This window comes from Schistocerca nitens, chromosome 3 (genome assembly GCF_023898315.1).
Source record: "Schistocerca nitens isolate TAMUIC-IGC-003100 chromosome 3, iqSchNite1.1, whole genome shotgun sequence".
NCBI classification, from domain to species: domain Eukaryota; kingdom Metazoa; phylum Arthropoda; class Insecta; order Orthoptera; family Acrididae; genus Schistocerca; species Schistocerca nitens.
This window is the reverse complement of record NC_064616.1, coordinates 878,540,183-878,557,317: the sequence shown is the minus strand read 5'-3', so window position 1 is coordinate 878,557,317 and position 17,135 is coordinate 878,540,183. Positions and strand designations below refer to the sequence as shown.

General features: G+C 40.9%; 1 protein-coding gene across 2 annotated transcripts in view; it reads right to left on the bottom strand.

The window, feature by feature from the left end:
• Positions 1–17,135, bottom strand: part of LOC126248918 (MAM domain-containing glycosylphosphatidylinositol anchor protein 1-like) — a 1,134,762-nt gene that overhangs the window by 172,195 nt on the left and 945,432 nt on the right. Inside the window, exon 8 of one of the 2 annotated variants that reach the window (XM_049950410.1) lies at positions 9,195–10,175. The exons of the other annotated variant lie outside the window; for it this stretch is intronic. Within the exon in view, the coding sequence (XP_049806367.1) occupies positions 9,195–10,175 (981 nt within the window). The remainder of the gene's footprint in view (positions 1–9,194; positions 10,176–17,135) is intronic. 2 annotated transcript variants of the gene reach the window in all.

The window sequence follows — 17,135 nt, the reverse complement described above, 5'->3', positions numbered from 1 at the left end:
TGTCATCTATTGACAATCTGTTTAACTAACATTCACAACAGTTGTTACAGTTGTTACGCAAGCGTAGTCTGTTACACGATTTAGGTCATACATGTCGATATAAAGAATTCTAAAGGCGCCATCTGTTGATAATCTAATTTTACTATTATGCACAACAGCGGTTGGAGTTGTGTAGATTCTTTAAACCAAGCATTGTGTACTGCGCTAATATACTGAATTACATCGACGTTCATAATCACGATTAACACCGTTTACTTTTATAACTTGATTTATTTAACTTTTATTGTGTTTACAACGTCACGTTACACTTCTCCTAACCTCAATACCTCAATCTGCATCAAAATTCCTAATCTTTGCTATTGTGATTACTATACTTTCGTTATCATCATATTCAGCGCGATAAAAATCAATGAAGGAAATACTGCACGTCGTAATTCTATTCAACAACGATTCTGTGTCCAAAAAATGACGATTATACAACAGTTAAAGGGTATGCCATTGCTAATTTGTTACGTCGAGTGGCAAAGGTTTACCTCAGTTTTGATTCCGTCCAGCTCGAAAAAATAAACAACATTTAATTGAAACCCGTTGAATTTTTGAACTCATTAAGTCCGTCCTGATTATCACCTGATAAGTTGTTTTAAAATGCTATTACTATGTTCATCTGAAATCTTAACGCTAATTTGTATTAATTAATGGTGTAAGATTAGTGGTAACTCATTTAGGTGAGTAGATCACTGTTAAATTCACAGACGCTGATAATACTGTGCTCATACCCCGCATTAACATCACACCTTCCGATCCAACCACGTCTTTCCAAATGATAGGACAACAACTACCAGTGAGTGTAGCCTTCACTATGTCCATTAATAAAGTATAAAGTCAGGTGCTTCAAAGGGCAGAACTGTATCTACTAGAACCTGCTTTTTTGCATGGATTTTTCAAGAGTTCTCATATTCAGTGATGTTTGTTTGCGCTTCAGACTCCTATAGCCAAAAAGTGAGTTATAATTATGTTATAACTGCCTAAGTTATTTTCAAAGAAGTTTTCTAAAAAAAAAGAAGTTCTAAAAAATAAAATTAACGTGTCAAAGACAATACTGCTTTTATATGTTTTAGAATTAACCATATTATACATAATGATATCACTTTTTTACAACGAGATTAAGATTTGTTACCAGTAATCAAAACATAATACATTTTATTAACAAATGCTTTTACTTATTTCTCTATTACTGTATTACCAATCGGTGACTTAATCAGAACAGAATTATTCGCACGGGTCAACTATTTCAATTTTATTTCACGTATTAGCCATTTCCAAACGGAGAACTGAGATGAGAGTACACTGTTCCTCTCAAAGCTAAACCTCAACACTGCTTTCCGCGAAAAAGTCATTTGTACTGAAGTTACAATTACGAAGAGACGCCACGAAAGGAAGCGGTGAGTGCGCTCACTGTAAACATGGTCGCTTTGTCATAAAGGTCGCAGCGCACGACTGCACTCTACGGCGAATAGAAATGGACTCACCACAGAGTCGGTTTGTGTGTGTGTGTGTACATCTCACCTCACCGTACAGCCCATCCTGTCTCTCTCCAAAGATGCCTTCTATGGCTAGCTTCTCGCGCTATATTCGTCAATGCTTTTTCCCCCCCCCTCTTCTTTTTCTTTTCTAATCTTTAATTCTCGAAATTAAATTTCTTCATGCATGAAGCGGAAGATAATGTCCCTACTTCCGACTTAGGATATTCTTTCTGGTCCAGTAAAAGAGTGTTAGTGCACCAAAAGCGTCGACGGTCCTTGTCGAATTCTAAATTGTATTCCCCGGCAATGCAAACCGAGAGTGACATTCAAAACTTTTGGATCCACTCAGCGTCTTTTCCGTAGTACCTGTTTCGCACGATTAAATGTTCCTGTTGCAGATAATACCGAAATTTTCTTACGTCTAGGCTCTCTGTAGTTATCGAGTAGTGACTGAAATGAGGCTACTGCCGTGTATACGACTTGTTTGGATCCTCAGACCAAGTGCGATTCCTTCTGCAAAATGAGATTCACGTCTATGATGGTAGGGCTAGTTCTGGTGATTAAAGTTAGTCCTAATTTCTTCCTTCCAAGCTGTGCAGGAGAGACGGACGCCAGCTACAACGAGGGACTGAAATAATTCGATGGTGAAAATTGAAAATGTGGTGTCACCGCTAGACACCACACTTGCTAGGTGGTAGCTTAAATCGGCCGCGGTCCATTAGTACATGTCGGACCCGCGTGTCGCCACTGTCAGGATCGCAGACCGAGCGCCACCACAAGGCAGGTCTCGAGAGACGGACTAGCACTCGCCCCAGTTGTACGACGACGTTGCTAGCGACTACACTGACGAAGCCTTTCTCTCATTTGCCGAGAGACAGTTAGAATAGCCTTCACCTAAGTTAATGGCTACGACCTAGCAAGGCGCCATTAACCATTTGTAACGTTGCATGTACCTCAAGATAGAGTCTCACTTGTATCATCCAGAATGCTGTATACCAAAGGACAATATAAAAGTTAAGTGTTCTAGTAGCTACGTTCTTTTCTTTATCACATTCATTACGAATCCTGTTCCAGACTTAACGCCAGACGCCGTGAGTTGACGCGTGCCCTTTCGGCTACTTCACTGTGGACTGGCTGCCTTAACAGTCCACTACAGAAAATTTGTGCCGAACCGGGACATTACCGACGCAACAGGCATCTTATATACCGGGTGATCAAAAAGTCAGTATAAATTTGAAACCTAATAAACCACGGAATAATGTAGATAGAGAGGTAAAAATTGACACAAATGCTTGGAATGACATGGGGTTTCACTAGAACCAAAAAAAAAAAAAAACACCCCGTATTGCTAGACGCGTGAAACATCTCTTGCGCGCGTCGTTTGGTGATGATCGTGTGCTCAGCCGCCACTTTCGTCATGCTTGGCCTGGCAGTTCCCCAGACCTCAGTCCGTGCGATTATTGGCTTTGGGGTTACCTGAAGTCGCAAGTGTATCGTGATCGACCGACATCTCTAGGGATGCTGAAAGACAACATCCGACGCCATGCTTCACCATAGCTCCGACATACTTTACAGTGCTGTTCACAACATTATTCCTCGACTACAGCTATTGTGGGGGAATGATGGTGGACATATTGAGCATTTCCTGTAAAGAACGTCATCTTTGCTTTGTCTTACTTTGTTATGCTAATTATTGCCATTCTGATCAGATGAAGCGCCATCTGGCGGACATTTTTTGAACGTTTGTATTTTTTTGGTTCTAATAAAACCCCATGTCATTCCAAGCATGTGTGCCAATTTCTACCTCTCTATCTACATTATTCCGTGATTTATTCAGTTTTCAAATTTATACTGACTTTTTGATCACCACACTTAGAACCTGCCCATGAAATATATCCAACCAAGTAGATATGGCATCTATTGCCATAAATGTTTGATGAAGATTCATACAAAAATCATACCCAAGTTTGTCGATCGATAGCTGCCGTAAAGCGTATGTATCGATGAAGGCAGCAGCGCTTGTTGATACAAAAAAGTTGTTGAACTGTGGAAAGATCCCTCCGTATGTAACTTGCCATAATTAAATACCACTGCACATAAGCGGGAGTTCTGTTTCAGGTACGAATACTGGAGCAGACATACCCCGTAAGCTGGAAAAAGTTTCGTGACTGGATTAATAATAAAAAAAACAGAAAACTTAAGATGGTGGTTTTAATGCTTCAGATGCTCTACAAAGTCTCACACAACTAGAGAACAACATACAGAACTTCATGAAACCATGTGAAACTGCCAGAAATTTCCTTCATAGGAATTTTGTTCGACTCGCGTGTAACATTTGCACCTCCTTTGTGCTTGGTGAACCTTCAGAGATCCATTCTGCTCTTTGACATTTTGTGGTAGGTTCGTATTGATTGCAACAAGCCTCCTCATCCATGATGATTGTTTTCCAGAACGGAATTGTCAGAATTTCTCATTTCAGTTGAGTCGAGACAGGCAACCAAGAGTCATCGTTTTTGTTCTTGAGTCAAGGTGTACGGTAAGAAGTTTGCACGCACATTATCTTCTTCAAAACAGTCTAGAGAATTTCTTGAACACTTGATTTGGAGATGATTAGTTTGTTTCTCCACTGCGATGTGTAAAACAACGATGTTCGAACACTACGGCCGCACGTCCACTACTTAACACAGCCTGCTTGCAACTGCCTGGTCGAATGCGCGTCCGTTGTTTAGGGTGGTTAATACACGTTTCCACCGTAGTTACTGCGCTGATGTCACTAATATTGCAGGAACAAATCAGTCGGGAACTTTTTGGAGGTTCTGGCTACAAATAGACTAGAGTGTTGAACAAGATTTTAGCCACAGAATTTCTAGTAGCTGATAAGAAATTGAAAATAGTTGACGTAAGTAATGCTGAAACGTACTAGATAATTGGGCAACCCAAACCGCCTTCGAAAATGAGTGGTTTGTCGTTAGGGTGGTTTGAAGATATTACACAACCAGAATACATAAGAAGCGGCTGCCAGAATCTGTTTCGTTATTTTTACTGGGATGGGGTATTTAATGCAACGTGGTTGAGCTTAGATAAAACATAGATGTTAAAGAAATGGGCCATATGCAGTGTGTCTGAATGCTGTAGTCGATGCTCTCGTAAGGTTGTCCAAAAGGATTGCATTTTATTCATCCACTTTGCATGTAACATATCCTTGGGGTTGACTGACAAGTTGTACGTCCACAGTTAAGTAGTAAGACTATGGGGCTTCTGGCCCACTTTCCTCTTCAATGTGCTAATGAAGTATGCAACGCCACTGATGTCACAGTCCAAGATGGCATAAACTTGACCTTGAAAGTTCAAGTGTTAGTGCACATTGCCATCATGCCCCTAGGTCACTGACCTTTCGATGACTCACCAATCCCCTTGCCCTCCAACAAATCTCAATGTAGCATTAAAATGATGCATAAAAAAGACAAATACATGTAAAACACACACACACACACACACACACACACACACACACACACACACACAAACACAAACAAACACACCAACACAGCATAATGTTCAAATTCCCTCTTCTGTTCATCAGTCAGAGCTGAATGACCTGAATTATATATCAAGCAGTACATCACAAAAAAGTATTTGAATTTAGTAAAATGGCTAAAGGGCTGTCCAGAAAGTAAGTTCAGAGTTTACATCAAATTGGTAGCAAAAAAAATGACTATGACCTTTAAAGTAAGTATCGCTATGATATATTCATGCCTAAACATATGTGACCTGTTAAACAGCCATGTAAACTTCTTACAGAATATGAGAACAAGTATAAAAACATACTCTCCATATGTAATTAAAAAGCAACAGCTGTAATATGAGGACGAGTATGTAATACAAAAAACTAAACTAAACTCCATCCAAATAAGTGTCTCGGATGATCCTAATGGTACCGACTGACCGCCGTGTCATCCTCAGGCTATAGGCATCACTGGATGCGATATGGAGGGGCAAGTGGACAGCATACTGCTCTCCTGGCCGTTGTCAGTTTTCGTGACCGAAGCAGCTACTGCTCAGTCAGGTAGCTCCTCAATTTGCTTCGCAAGGGCTGAGTGCACCCCGCTTGCCATCACCGCTAGGCAGACCGGACGTGCACCCATCCAACTGCTAGACAAGCCTGACAGCACTGAACTTCGGTGATCTGACGAGAAACGGTGTTATCACTGCGGTAATGCCACTGGCCGGTATGTAATATACTCTCCATAAATAATTGAAAACCACCATTCCCTTATGTAATGTAATTAATGTATTAGTAATAACTAGTGGTAAAAGATGAGTTTTACTTTAACCGTCACAATACCAAGGCGGACAGGTACTTTATGCCCAGCAGTTAAAAATATTGTAATATAGTCATGTACTTAATATTTTAAGATTTTGAATATAATATTTACTGTTTTTAATGATTATTATGACATTCTGTAAATGTTTGGAATTTTTCAATAAAAACATAAATCAAAAATTTAAGTATTTGTAGTGTATGTGACTTTTTGCAACATAAAATTGTCATACTCATATTTTCAAGTTCAGGACCCTTCTTAGACAGCTATATATCTTTAAAAAGTGTGTTGTGAAAAAAATTCATTGACAAATAACGAAATCTGTATCTTTTAAAAGCTTTTTCGTGATCGTCATAAACTTGTCTCAGTTTACACATCACGAAAAATGTGTTTTTATTGCGGAAATTGTACTAAAAGATATTTTCCGGTTCTGGACCCTCGTATACATCAGTACCTATTTAAAAAGGGTTTGTTAATAGAAGTTAACAACAATTAACGAAATTTGTTTCTTTAATTTTTATTGTATTGTGCATTAAGTACCCCCCCCCCCCCCCCATTCCTCCTTAGTAATACGCCTATATGCCTTATGGAAAAGTGCGTTGGTATTGCTGGAATTAAATACTATCCCGCAAAACTTCAAAAATGAGAAAATTCTACTATTGATGTAAGATTGTCATCACCGTCTATTTCTAAATGATTACTTAGTATTTCACAGTTAAGTACCTGGCAGAGGGATCGTACCACCTTCAAGCTACTTCTCTACCGTTCCACTCTCGAAAAGCGCGCTGGAAAAATGAACGCTTAAACCTTTCCGCGTGACCTCTGATATATTTTATTATGATGATCATTTCTTCCAATGTAGGTGGGCGCCAATAAAATATTTTCACACTCTGAGGAGAAAGTTGGTGATTGAAATTTCATGAGGTCTTGCCGCAGTGAAAAACGCCTTTGTTTTAATAATTGCCACTCCAGTTCTTGTAACATACCTGTGGACTCTCTCCCTTATTTCGCTGTAACACAAAACGAGCTGTCCTTCTTTGAACATTTCGATGTTCTCCGTCAATATTATCTGATCCCACACTGCACAGCAATACTGCAGAAGAGGGCGGGCTAGCGTAGTGTAAGCAGTATCTTTAGTAGATCTGTTAACATTTTGTTTGTGTTATGCTACTAATTCGCAGTATTTGGTTTGTGTTCCCCACAACATTACCTATGTGATAGTTCAAATTTAAGTTATTCGTAATTGTAATCTCCAAGTACTTACTTGAGTTTGCAGCCTTTATATTTGTGTGATTTATCGTGTAACCGAAATCTAGCGGATTCCTTTTGGTACTCATGTGGATTACTTCATACTTTTCATTATCTAGAGGTTCAAAATGGTTCAAATGGCTCTGAGCACTATGGGACTCAACTGCTGAGGTCATTAGTCCCCTAGAAATTAGAACTAGTTAAACCTAACTAACCTAAGGACATCACAAACAACCATGCCCAAGGCAGGATTCGAACCTGCGACCGTAGCGATCTTGCGGTTCCAGACTGCAGCGCCTTTAACCGCACGGCCACTTCGGCCGGCGTTATCTAGAGGAAACTGCCACTTTTTACGCCATACAGATATCTTATCTAAATCATTCTCCAGTTCGTTTTGAACATCTTATGACTTTACAAGGCCGTAAATTACAGCATCTTCTGCAAAAAATCGAAGAGGGCTGCTTAGATTGTCTCCTAAATTGTTTACGTAGCTCAGGAACAGCAGAGGGCCTACGGCACTTCCTTGGAAAACACCAGATGTCACTTCTGTTTTATTTAAAGACTTTCTGCAAATTATTACGAACTATGACCCTCCTGACTGGAAATCATTAATTCAGTCATAGAACTCCATAGGCATGCAATATGATTATAAGTGGCTTGTGAGCAGCGGTGTCAAAAGCCATCTGTAAATCTAAAAGTATGGAATCAGTTGACGTCCCTTGTCGATAGCACTCATGAAAAACATGAAGATTTACGACAATCGTAATTCTTTCACATTACCACGCTTTGTTTAAGATACAAGAGTACCTCAGGTTAATAATTTTGCACGTCAATGATGCTTGTCAAGTGTTGCAGCGTTCTTTCCAAGTCGAGAAGTCTCCACAAACATGTCTCCAGCGCAAAAAGTGCAATGTTTACATGAAATATTACAATTTTATTTTCCACATACACATGTATCCGTCAAAGTGGTGCCTTAACATGATTATCGAATCCAAAGTAAGTACTCCAATTCTATTTACATGCCTAAATAATTACAAATAGCATAATGAAATAACAGTTGACTTTAGAAGCCAGGCCTAAGAGATCGAAATCGTATAACTAAAACGACTAGGGTTGTCACTGCAGAATATACTTGTTAGCTAAAACAGCATGTAAGCAGGCAAGTACACCAACAAAGAGACGATCTGATTTACTGGAAGACTGTAATTTATGACACCCACTCTTGATGTAAGTCTCCCTACACACTAAAATTAAATATTTCCACATCTGAATTGTATATTATTTATGTATGTGTCTTAGTGGTAAGCGCACCTAGTGAATGCTTTATTAAAGCTGACCCATAATTAAAAAATCACCAGAGTCAGTGAAATCCAGAATGAGTCATTGATCTACTCTTGAACAAAAGTAACTACAAATTGTCCTCCCTTGCAAGCAAATGAAAAAGTGAAAAGTTAGAGCAGTAAATACATGACGTTTTTAGGATGTTTATAAAGACAGTCTCCTGCTGAGTCTCCTATTACTGACAGGGAAAATAAGGCTTCTATTTCGAAATGAGTCTTATCTTTTCCTGTGATTCTACTCAAGTATTAAAATATTTTCCACTTGCTGTGCAGAGTTATCTGTGTCACAAATGGTTCAAATGGATCTGAGCACTATGGAACTTAACTTCTGAGGTCATCAGTCCCCTATAACTTAGAACTACTTAAAGCTAACGAACCTAAGGACATCACACACATCCATGCCCGAGGCAGGATTCGAACCTGCGACCGTAGCGGTCGCGCGGTTCCAGACTGAAGCGCCTAGAACCGCTCGGCCAATACGGCCTGCTATCTGTGTCACGTAAGCGTTCTTGGAAGTGAGAGAGAGAGAGAGAGAGAGAGAGAGAGAGAGAGGCGTTGGATTTGTGCAGCTCAAGATGGCTAGGCGAGGTAAAACGTTGACGAATACCGGTCGTCCTCGGTTATTCACATGTCTCTCCTTTCGGCAGTCGTAACCAGCCAAATATAGGGCACTCGAGTTTGCAGCGTGTTAGCAGATCTTCTAGCCCAGTAAAGTGTTACAGAAAACAATGACAAAATATGAAATTTAAATTATATATTACCTTGAATTCTATTTGATGACCATCTTGGTTTTACAACTCTCTGGAAAGTGGGTGATGCTGGTTTAGCAGTTCCAATAGTTGTTAAAGGAAGGAGAGTGGTCTTCAAAACAGTGGTAGGAAGGAAACGAGTGGACGTGGTCGAAGGAGTGGATGCTGTTTTGAAAATAACTGGGAACCTTTGTACTTTGGAACGAGTTGACGAGGTTGTAGATGGTGTTGTAACTTTTGAGGGCAAAACAGGGATTACAGTAGTATTAGTCACCAACTTTTTCTTATAATCCACTTTCGTTACGGGCTGTTTCGAGGTGGTCACATATACAGAAGTTGAAGTGCTTGGGCGACGAGTGGTACTGGTCGTTGAAGTCACAGTCCTCCGCGTTATCAGAACAGTTGGAGGGCTCTTAGCTGTAGTAACCGTGGGTGTAGTTAAAGCAGAGACACGAGCTGAAGTGGGTTTAGTTGTAGGACGCGTCGTCCTATTGAAGGAAGCTGACGTATTGGCACTGGGACTTGGCTTTCGGGTAGTACTCATATTCTTAGTGAATACGGGAACGACGGATCTGTACTTTGTTCCCACGCTAGAACTGGTAAATTTAGTTATGTTTCTCTCCGTAGTAGCAACGATAGGTGGTCTCTCTGTGATCACAGTACGAAGTTTGCTGACACTGAAAGTAGGGGTAAATGTTGATGTCCGATTTCCCGCGTAAGTAACACTAGTTGTCTGACGTGGTCTGTACGAATAGAGTGACGCTGAAGTGGTTGTCGAGATAGTGGATATGAAGTTAGTAGTGCTGGTTGTAATGCCTGCGGCAGTGGCCGGGCGAGGAGTGGAGTGGTGGGGAAAGGTGGACGGAGGGGGAGGGGGTGGGGGTGGCGTCGCCTCGGCTGCCGGCGGCATGGGGGGGAGGTCTGGCAGCGGCGGAGCCGGCAGGAACGTGGGGAAACTCTTAACCAGCGGCTCCCGCGTTGCCGTCTCCACATCTGCAACCACAAACCAAAACCCAACATTTATTTTCGCTGCGCGAACTTTGAGTGGCCGCTTTGTTGGCAACGCATCATTAGTGGCGGGGTCTACAGCACTTTCTACTGATGCCTAGTAACAGCACCATATCTTCTGTATCTACATCACTAGTCTGCAGTTAACATCCAAATGCTCAGCAGAGGGTTCACAGGACCACTTTGAGACTATTCCTCGAGTGTACCCCTCTCCAATAGTACGCGGGTAAAATGAACGCCTAAATCTTTCCGAGTGAGCTCTGATTTCTATTATTTTATTACGATGGCCATTACTCCCCATGTAGGTGGGGGTCAACAAAATATTGAAACTTCCTGGCAGACTAAAACTGTGTGCCGAACCGAGACTCGAACTCGGGACCTTTGCCTTTCGCGGCCAAGTGCTCTACCAACTGAGCTACCCAAGCACGACTCACGCCCCGTCCTCACAGCTTTACTTCTGCCAGTACCTCGTCTCCTACCTTCCAAACTTTACAGAAGCTCTCCTGCGAACCTGGAAGATAAGCCATGTCTCCGCAATATCCTTTCTTTCAGGAGTGCTAGCTCCGCAAGGTTCGCAGGAGAGCTTCTGTAAAGCTGGAAGGTAGGAGACGAGGTACTGGCAGACGTAAAGCTGTGAGGACGGGGCGTGAGTCGTGCTTGGGTAGCTCAGTTGGTAGAGCACTTGTCCGCGAAAGGCAAAGGTCCCGAGTTCGAGTCTCGGTCCGATACACAGTTCTAATCTGCCAGGAAGTTTCATATCAGCGCACACTCCGCTGCAGAGTGAAAATCTCATTCTGGTCAACAAAATATTGTTGAATTCGGAGGAGATAGTTAGTAATTGAAATCATATAAAAATCTCGCCGTACCTCACCTTTGTTTTAATGACTGCCATCCCATATCACGTATCATATCGCTGACACTCTCTCTCCTATTTCGTGACAGCACGAAACGAGCAGCCCTTCTCTGAACTTTTTCGATCACCGCCACAATCCTATCTGGTAGGGATCCCATACCGCGCAGCAGTTCTCCAAAAGAGTACGGACAAGCGTAGTGTAAGCAGCCTCTTTCGTAAATTCGTTGCATCTTCTAAGTGTTCAGCTAATAAAACGCAGCTTTTGGTTCGCGTTCTCGGCAACATTTTCCATGTGATAGTTCCAGATTAGCTTGTTCGTAATTGTACTCCGTAGGTATTTTATTGACTCGACAACCTTTAAATTTATATTATTTATTGGTCAACCTAATTTAAGGGATTCTTGTTACTACTTATGCAGACGACCTCACAATATTTATTGCCACGTTTTGCACTGTATCAGTATCTCGTCTAAATCATTTTGCAATTCGCGTTAACATTTCGATGACTTTACTAAACGGTAAACGACAGCATCATCTGCAAAAGTCTAAGAGTGCTCTTCACATTGTCTCCCAAATCATTTATATAGATTAGAATCAGCAGACGGCCTGTAACACTTCTCAGGGGAATTCCAGATATAAATTCTGTTTCACTCGACGACTTCCCATCAGTTACTACAAGCTGCGTCCTATATGACACGAAATCGCGAATCAAGTCTCACAACTGAGACAATACTCCATAGGCATGTGGTCTGGTTAGAAGACGCTTGTGAGGAACCGTGTCAGATACCCTCTGAAAATCTAGAAATATGAAATTAACTATACAAAATAACAGCTACGGTATTTACTGAGTCAAGTAGCATACCGCTGCTGGCCTGACTTCAAATCTATAAAAACAATATAAACATCAGGCGCCTACAGTCCATTACACCCAAGGAATTCCTATAAATTCTAGTACTAGCCACTGGCTGGATACCAGTGCTGTTGGTGTCCAGCTCCTTCATCGTGGTTTGGAAACAATTGCTCGATAGTATATGGCTATCGATATCACACGATATCTCAGCTGCACCATAGACAGCGCAATGATACTTCTACAATTTTTTTCTTTCATTGCCTTTAAAACATAGTCTTGGAACTTCTGTGAGATGTGGAGATAAATCTTGGTGAATGATCGTACTTCCGAAGAAGTGAGAAAGTATTGGTAATCAAGCCACCTTTGTGCAAAGCTTGTCAGGGAAAATACACTTGTAATATGTATGTATCTTCCTATGAAATGCCTCTTTTTTAAGGTACAATGCATTGTGTTAAATAACGTCCTCTAAGAAAACGGGAAGGTTTTGACGAAGCCCAAAAATTCATTGGTGAGGTATAGTAATGCGTATACAACACGAATTCGTTATATTGCATTTGAGCGAATATAAACATAGCACATCACTCAATAATGTAAAATAAGATCTCTTAGCGGGATTACTCAAGAGTGTGCAAGACGTAAAGTGAATTTCAGTTAAAACACTAATTCTGAACCAAAAATCACTATTCGATATCCAGTTTTGTAAAAGCGTGAAGGTGAATGTCAATGCACAATTATCGAGCCATCGGTTTCGTACTGTGGTGTTGGTTAAGACGTTATTCTATTGTAATTGTAATGTAAGTCGACCAACGACGTCATGTACAGTTTCCTAAATTCGGTAGGAGTGGAACAAAATTCTCTTTGTAACAAGTGGTAGTTGATAACTTACAATTACGAGCACATGCATCCCATTATGAGTAAAGTGTTGTGCGGAATTTGTTGTGTAAGACAACTGAACGACTAAATTTCTTGTCATGCTCTAAGTAAGCTTTTAGCTGCTTGCAGAAATAGATTGTGTGTTGTTTTTTTTTTTTTGAGTTTCCGCGAATACACATTTCCTCACGTGAACGCTTAATACTTTCATACTTTTTTGACCTTCACCGACTTTTTTGAGATATCCATGATAGGAGTATAAAATTCGGCTGCTAAAACCCCCAACTGATCGCGGCTATTTCTGAGCAATGTACTCGCTATTGGGAAGAACGAACTTCAAATACGCGTTCGGCCATCCTCATCAGACTTTCTGCAGTAGTGCGAGTGCTGAGATAGTTCCTTCCAAAATGACAAATCCAACTTCCTTCTCTATTCTTGTCCTAGCCGAGCTTGTCCTCTATATTTAACGATCTCGTTATGATCGGCTGTCAGGAGGAAGAGTTGCAAATAATAACATAGGAGTATCACCGTGACGTGTTTTCCGACATGATACATCATTATTGTTAATAAGCGAAACTGTGTACTTGGCTCACAGATCTACTCGAAGTTCATAATCAGCTGAGCCGTATATTTTTGAATAACTCTCTAATGTTTTGGCTCATTGTTTGACTACATGTGTCTTCTGTGAAAGTTCATGAATTTCCCGCGCCATTTGTTTGGCGATTGAAACAAAGTGGCCACTCCGTATTTCTGTAACTAAATTACATTACATATTATGCAGTCAAATATTTATCTCTACTAAGTGGCACAGCGTTGGGAAAGATCGAACAAGATTCAATGCTTCTCAAGATACAATCGCTTCCGTCAAATAGCAAAAGTTATGTTACTTTCCATCAACAAAGAAAGCAGATTTACCTAAACATTGTATACGTTTAGAGCTACTTCGTTTGTCCTTAAAGGTGTTTCAAAAAATGTTCAAATGTGTGTCAAATCTTATGGGACTTAACTGCTAAGGTCATCAGTCCCTAAGCTTACACACTACTTAACCTAAATTATCCTAAGGACAAACACACACACCCATGCACTAGGGAGGACTCGAACCTCCGTCGTGACCAACCGCACAGTTTGAATGCAGCACCTCTAGACCGCACGGCTAATCCCGCGCGGCTGAAAGGTGTTTACATCAACAGTTTCTCCATAGTTTATATCTACTTGCACCACTGTGTTCACGAATCAGTAGAGTTACTTACTTTAGTGTAAAGTCAGTTCGTCACAACAGATTCTTGTCTGAACGTCGAAGTTTCTTGTCATACTCTGACAAGCAAACATCACCAACTTGACCTGAAATTTTACGGGGAAAGAAGCACACTTGCAAGATATCAACCCCAGTAATCGATAACGCGCAACAGTAGGCACTTATGACCTGAAAATACAGGCTTTAAACTCCCACGCGCACCGGTTGTTTGTCACCGGTTCCGCCACACGGCAACCGCCTAATGCCCGCGCACCAAGTATTGTACACTGCAGTGAGTAAGAGGTTTCTGAAGCATTGTTTTGATACTGATAACGTACTTTGTTCAATATGTCAAAGTGAGCGCTATCTAACCTGTAGATGGTGCTTGGGATGTCTTTGCTTTGAACATTTTTGTATTGCAATTCGCAAATGCAGTGTCATTAAAAAAAGTAGGGTGGCGCATTTTAATTATTAACATCGCTGTACGTTATTTTCTTTGGACTTCAAAGCTGACACTGTTAAAGTGGAGCACATTTGCAGGAAATTCACTATTCTTCGACGTGACTGGCATCGTTCACTTGTAAGATAAAAATCATTAACTTAATATTATAATAATTCTCCAGTTGCATAGGTTTATTCATTCTGATTTTGAGGCGTATATATAGCCGCAATATATCAACACGAGAATAAATTACTATTTTTTCGTGTAGAATGACGTATGTTCTCCAGTAAGATTTTGAAATATATTGGGCAGATATTCCACCCCCCGCCCCCTTTCTCTTCCCCGCCTTCAACATCCCGCGAATAGGAGGGTATAGTTGTAATTCCGCTGTATAGTCCTTCGTGCTCGGGCATCTGGCGGCTGTAGAGGGCACGAGTGATAAAGAACTGGTGAGCGCGAAAGTTTGAAAGCTATACAATCAGGAGGTCGTAGCTGCGTACTGTCAGAATTAGGGCACAAATTTTGGCGCAGGATCGATTGATGGGGCTCATATCTTGCAAGTACCCTTTTTTCACCTTAAAATACGAGGTCATGTTGGTGGTGTTTCTTTGTAACAAAGTTTTTACCTGTTTGGAGAAATGGACAACGTATTTTGTACGAGTAAGCTGAAGTTCAAGTATTTAAACTTAGATAAAAGGATTTCATTTAAGTTAAAGTCTGCTGCATATAGAGTGTAAAAAAACTACGTATAAAAATTTGTGGAGGAATTAGAAGAGATAAAAAGAAACACTTTTGTTACGAGACACGAAAGTCACAGGTGCACTGTTTCCCGCTAGGAGTCACTGAAGGGTTTGACGCTGAACTTCGTTCAGGTCAACGTTCACAGTTATTTTGACTGCTCTGAATGCAACTCATTGACACTGGATTGTAATTTACAACTTATTTACATCTTATTGCTAGAAAGGTAAGTTTCAGAACTCCTAGCAGAGTACACGTAAAAAATTGCATTATTATTGTTTATGTTTCTTGCGTTTACATGAAAGTTTCTATTGATGTTTACTGGTTTTTGATGGCTGATTACTCTCTAGCCGAGTTAGTTGATATGTATTTCAGTTATGTGGAGGCCCGATGCAACAGTGGAGCAGTAAGGCGCCTGTATGCACGACTATTTATAAGGGGGAAATATAGGAACATGTCAAATTTCAGAGACTTAATGGCCGTCTTCGTGCAGCAGATCATATCTACAGAAAAATGGTAGACCTCGCTTGTGCGAATTGTCCAGTTTGAGAAAGTTGTGTTACAGGAAAACCCCAGCACAAGCACACGATCCATAGCCGAGGAGCTAAGTACCTCCAATGCTGAACATCTTACACGAGACGATCATGCACCTATTCAAGTATTGGAAGGTACAAGACCTATCAGCTGATGACTTCCCCAGCGCATGGAATTCTGTAAGTTGTATCTACACCAAATTGTAAATATTCGTGACTTCCAGATATGTGTTTTGTTTACTGACGGGGCTGCTTTCACAAGGAAAGGAATATTCAACTGCCACAACAGCGATGTCTGGGAGATGGAAAATCATAAGGCAACTCGTGTGTTCCACCATCAACAGATTTGCGGTAAGTCTGTGGGCCGGTATTGCTCACGGTCACTTGGCTGGGTAGTGTCTTCCGCCTAACAGGCTCGGTGGAGGAAATTACAATATCTTTCTACGTAAAGAACTACGGGAAATATTGGAGAATATCCCGGTAGCAGTCCGGCAACGATAATGGTTCCCGCATGGTGGGGGTCCCACCCCACTTTTCCGTTGATGTCAGAGACCACTTACACAATGTTTTCCTTAACTGCAGGATTGGGAGTCATGGGTCATTACCGTGGCCACTATGTTCTATCTGGCTGAAGCTGCGGCAATTATTTATGAAACACCTGGTTGTTAAGACAAACATTATCACGCGGGTGCCAGTTGTGAATTAATGTAAAAGGACGGCATTTTCAGCGTCTCTAAAACAATATCTATCACACGGAAATTTGATCACCGTCTGTGAACATCAATAGCGTCGAAACCTTTATGGACCTCTAGTGATACATGTGACTTTTGTGTCCCCTAAACGCTCTAAAACCGTGTATAACTTTTTTTTTACACACTGTATGTGAAAATTTGCATCAAATCGGAATGCTCGTTCGCGATATCAATGAGACAAGGAAAACCAATACATGTAGTTCACCTTTAGTTTACAGGTTGACTTAGACTACAATATTTAAGATATGTCCTATAAATCAACTCCAAAATGATCATGCAGGAAGGAAAGGAAGCTGACCATATGTTACCGTTCTATATAGCTCATATTGCAGCAACTCCTAGAACATACTATGTGTTCACACATAATGACCTACTTCGAACAAAACGACCTTTCCTACTGTAAAGAAAATAGACTTCGCACGTATATGATCATGCAAAACCCTGCTCGAACACACCACACGTGATATCGTAAGTGACAGAAATAGAAGCAACCTAGTAGCTACGGTTGATACCAGACCGACTATTTGACTGCGTTTTATAAAATCAGTTTCGATACTAATTGGGAAATCAAGGTATACTTGCCAAACACCACGTCATACCTAAGCAGTAGCAATGAAACTTCTACATCTACATACATACTCCGCAAGCCACCGTACGGTGCGTGGCGGAGGGTA